The sequence below is a fragment of the Cariama cristata genome, unplaced genomic scaffold (genome assembly GCF_000690535.1).
Source record: "Cariama cristata isolate BGI_N322 unplaced genomic scaffold, ASM69053v1 scaffold36160, whole genome shotgun sequence".
In the NCBI taxonomy this organism is placed as follows: Eukaryota; Metazoa; Chordata; class Aves; order Cariamiformes; family Cariamidae; genus Cariama; species Cariama cristata.
This window is the reverse complement of record NW_009593563.1, coordinates 1-3,578: the sequence shown is the minus strand read 5'-3', so window position 1 is coordinate 3,578 and position 3,578 is coordinate 1. Positions and strand designations below refer to the sequence as shown.

At 57.8% G+C, this 3,578-nt stretch overlaps 1 protein-coding gene across 1 annotated transcript in view; it reads right to left on the bottom strand.

Annotated features, from left to right (window-relative positions):
- LOC104157503 (chromosome unknown open reading frame, human C1orf210) overlaps window positions 1–1,663 on the bottom strand; it is a 2,087-nt gene extending 424 nt beyond the window's left edge. Inside the window, exons 1-2 of the mRNA XM_009694857.1 lie at window positions 1,159–1,663; window positions 323–545 (exon numbers count right to left, since the gene is read on the bottom strand). Of these exons, the coding sequence (XP_009693159.1) occupies window positions 323–545; window positions 1,159–1,570 (635 nt within the window). The 5' untranslated portion in view covers window positions 1,571–1,663. The remainder of the gene's footprint in view (window positions 1–322; window positions 546–1,158) is intronic.
- Window positions 1,664–3,578: the final 1,915 nt, after the last annotated feature.

The following is a 3,578-nucleotide window of genomic DNA, read 5'->3' as shown; positions in this document are numbered from 1 at the left end:
GCCAACGCCGTGCATGCCTGCAGCATGCAGCCAGCACTGGATTGCTTTCGTTAGGAGCATTATAAATGCTCTTCACCAAGAGCTAGCTACCAAGGGTTGTGAACACTGCAGGGAAAACTGCTGGATGGCCGGCTGATACTGGTGCCCATCACCATGGAGTCTGTGCTCCATGCAGCTTTGTGGTATCTGCTAACTTTTCTGTTGCAAAGCCAGCAAACACTTCCAGGTGGTGGCCACCCTTCCCACCAAGCCACTGCTGGAGGACACCCTCCCCACCAAGCCACTGCACCAGCAGTCTGGGGCAGAGCCAGGGCGTCTCCGCCTGTGGTCCCCTCTCAGGTAACAGAGGGCAGGAGGGAGCCAGACCTTATGGATGCCTCTGTAGCTGCACAACTTACTGTTGCTGTGGGTCACCGTGATCTGCTGCGCCGTGCTGACCCCCCGAGGAAACCGCTGCTTCATCCGGCAGCCCAGGTCCTGGGAATCCAGAGCTGCAACCTCCCGACCCCGCAGCCCCGGGGGCGATGCGCAGGTCACCTGCACAGCTGGGAGATACATGGGCTAAAGTGGGACAGGGGATCTTTGCCCATCCCCTCCCCGGTTCAGAGAAGACGATCCCTGCTTGCTCCTGGGTTAATGGGATGCATTGCAAGGTGCTCCTGGCTCTGCCTTCCAGCTCGCCAGACCTCTGCACATTGTAAGGCACAACCAAAGAAAAAATTCCTTGACCATGCCAAATTCATGGATACTGATAGAAACCTCACTATCACAGGGATGCTCTCGCCTGGGAGCTGTGCTCAGAGGGTTGGAGCCTGATTCTGCTCCACAGGAGGAGCTGCCAAGTGCTCAGCAGCTCTTGAAGATGTGGTCACTCCATGTAGATACATAGGTGGGTTTAAGGGCTGCAGCCCCTTTCCCAGAAGAGTGGCTAAATTATCCTGCTGTCATTCCCAGAAATCTTTGGTATTGTGTGTAACTGCAAGCAAGGAACAGACACACCACCTTTCTCTTCACTGTCCCTCAACAGGGTGGGAGAGGTCCCTGGGGAGCCATCTCAGAGCCTGGCCAGGGGCTGGACCAAAAGGATCGAGCGGGACCCCTGCACCCAAGGTTCCTCCTGCCCAACACCGCTGCTGCCACCCGTCCCTGTCCGCTCACCTTCCCTGCGCTGCAGCCACTGCTGCAGAGGGTGTGCGGAGCAGTCGCAGACCCAGGGGTTCCCTTCCAGCCGAACCTGTGGGACTGACTCCATCAGCTGCAGGCTCAAAGTGTCCACAGAGACCAGTGCGTTCTCCTGCAGGTCCAGGTGGAAAAGAGCCTTCAGTGGCAGGAAGAAAGGGACCTCAAGCTCTTGCAGACTGTTGTTTCTTAGGAGCAGCGTGTGCAAGTTTCCCAAGCCCTTGAAAGCGTCCGTGTGGAGGTAGGCGATGCTGCAGCTGCTCAGGTCCAGCAGACGCAGTGCCCCGAGGTTGGAGAAGACTGCTGGGCTCAGCGCCCGCAAGGCATTGCTAGAGAGGTTGAGGGACCGCAGGGAAGGGAAATGCATCAAGAGAGTCCTGTGACGGGGCATGACCAAGGAGTTGAAGGAGAGATCCAAACTGGTGATGTTGCTTGGAAGGGAACTTGGAGCGTGCAGGAGGCTCTTCCCGTTGCAGTTGGCCCACCCCTGGGAAAAGAGCTTCTGTCTGAGATGGGCTCTCTATGCTGGGGAGGATCGCTAGGCCGAGCCTCTCCAGAAGTTCAAATGTCTTAATTGATTACCCTTGCAGAGTTTAAAAAAAGCAAAGGCACAAACAGGTTTAAAAAAACACATGAGCTGTCAGTTTGGTGTGGGCCAGGATAAATGGAGAAAGATGAGGAGGACAGCCCAGGACTGAGAGTAGCCAACTGAAGGAGTAAAGGAGGAGCATGGAGAGCTGGGAGGAGACTCAAATAGACAAGGCAGGCGCAAAGGCTCCAGGTTGTCACCCTCCTGTCCTCCCTTACAGGGCAGTTGTCATACGGGGTCAGCTTGCAGAGGACCTTCCCCTTCCTTCCCCAGAGCCCAACCTCCAGCCCCCGGGGAGCCCTTGCGTGACCCAAGGGCATCCTCCCGGCCAGGGCAGGGCAGCAGGCAAGACCCCTGCCCGCTGCGAGGGCAGGCAGGCAGTGGGAGCCAGCCGGGGTGCAGGGCTGTGGGGACCTGCACCAGGCACCCGTGTCGAGAGCTGCTCCCCAGGACCTGTGCAGGACATTGCACCCATGCCTCCAGCCCTCCCGCCTTTCTGAGGGTACACGGCAAGTGGCAGTGGCTTAGTGCAGGCTGGCTGTGGCTATATCAGTGACCAAAGCAGACCAGGGACCGTTTGCTGTCCTGAAAGACCAGCAGTGCATGCTGGATGGATCGATCAACCCAGATGGATCGATTTTTTTTTCCCCTGAAAAGAAGGGTGGCCAAATTCAAGCTTGTTTTGGGGAGCAGTCCCCAGCATGTGTTACTCCTGCCTGGGCTTTATGTGGGAGAGGGCCAGCTGCCCAAACTGAAGCTGCCAGACAACAAGTCAGCAATTTAAGTTTGGTTGGGCAGGCATGGGCTCCTGCTTGATGCCATGTTTGGGCCCTGCAGGCAGAGGTGCTGTGCTGGAAGTTTGCTGCGGTCCTCAGTCCCGGGTTTCTAGGTCTGGCTGCTTTCCAGCTAGCTGGCTTTTCTGCTTCTTTGCCTCTTGTGTGATCACCTTTCCTTTCATCCTCTTGTTCATCTAAATCTCCTATCAGGCCCTGCCGTTCTTGCTCATTAGAGGAACAGATCTGCACTTATAAACCTGGGGTACCAAGGACTGGGTTATAATGGGGCTGAGCCATGATGACTCCGCATAGGTCCTGTCTCAATCTCAAACAGGGCTGGGCTCAGGGAGGCTGGGGAAACAGTGCAAAACTTTTCAGGGAGTATCTGAGAGCTCGGTGGGCAGCACTGCCCTGTGCCATCCGCCCACGACAGCTGCTTTTCCTGCCTCCTCCCAGCTCCCACCAGGTGCAGCTGAGCTGCTGGCTGCAGAGCTTGTCTTGGCAGGATGGGTTAGTTATGTTGCCTTCTCCTCGCCAGGCACTTGGGGATCCTGACCCCATAGTTGCCCTGACCCTGGCTTCAGTCACTGCATCACCACACACTGGAGAAGGTAGTGAGGGGCTCAGAGCCCCCTGGGGATGTGCATTGCTGCTGCTCGCTGTGCACCCCTTACGGGTGGCTGTGTTATGGCTGCAGCCAAGGGACCCCCAGAGTCAGACGTGCCATGGCTCAGAGAAGGCTTTGCCAGCCCTGCCGTGCTGTGCTGAACGGCTGGACAAGGTGCTGTGTTCAGCCCAGGGCTGGGAGCAGGGGTGTTGTGGGGCTGGGACAGGACAGCCAGGCTCCAGGTGTGTTTTTTTTCTGGTAGCCACTGGCACAGCACATCTCCCAGTTAACTCCGCTTGCTCCCGTGGGTTTTCATTGCTCGTCGTCTCTCGAGCGGTGCAGAGCAGGAGCTGCCTGCCAGGGCCTGCTGCCCCGCAGGACCGCGGTGCCGCCACCCCGGCTGCGCTGGCAGGACCGGGAGTGGGGT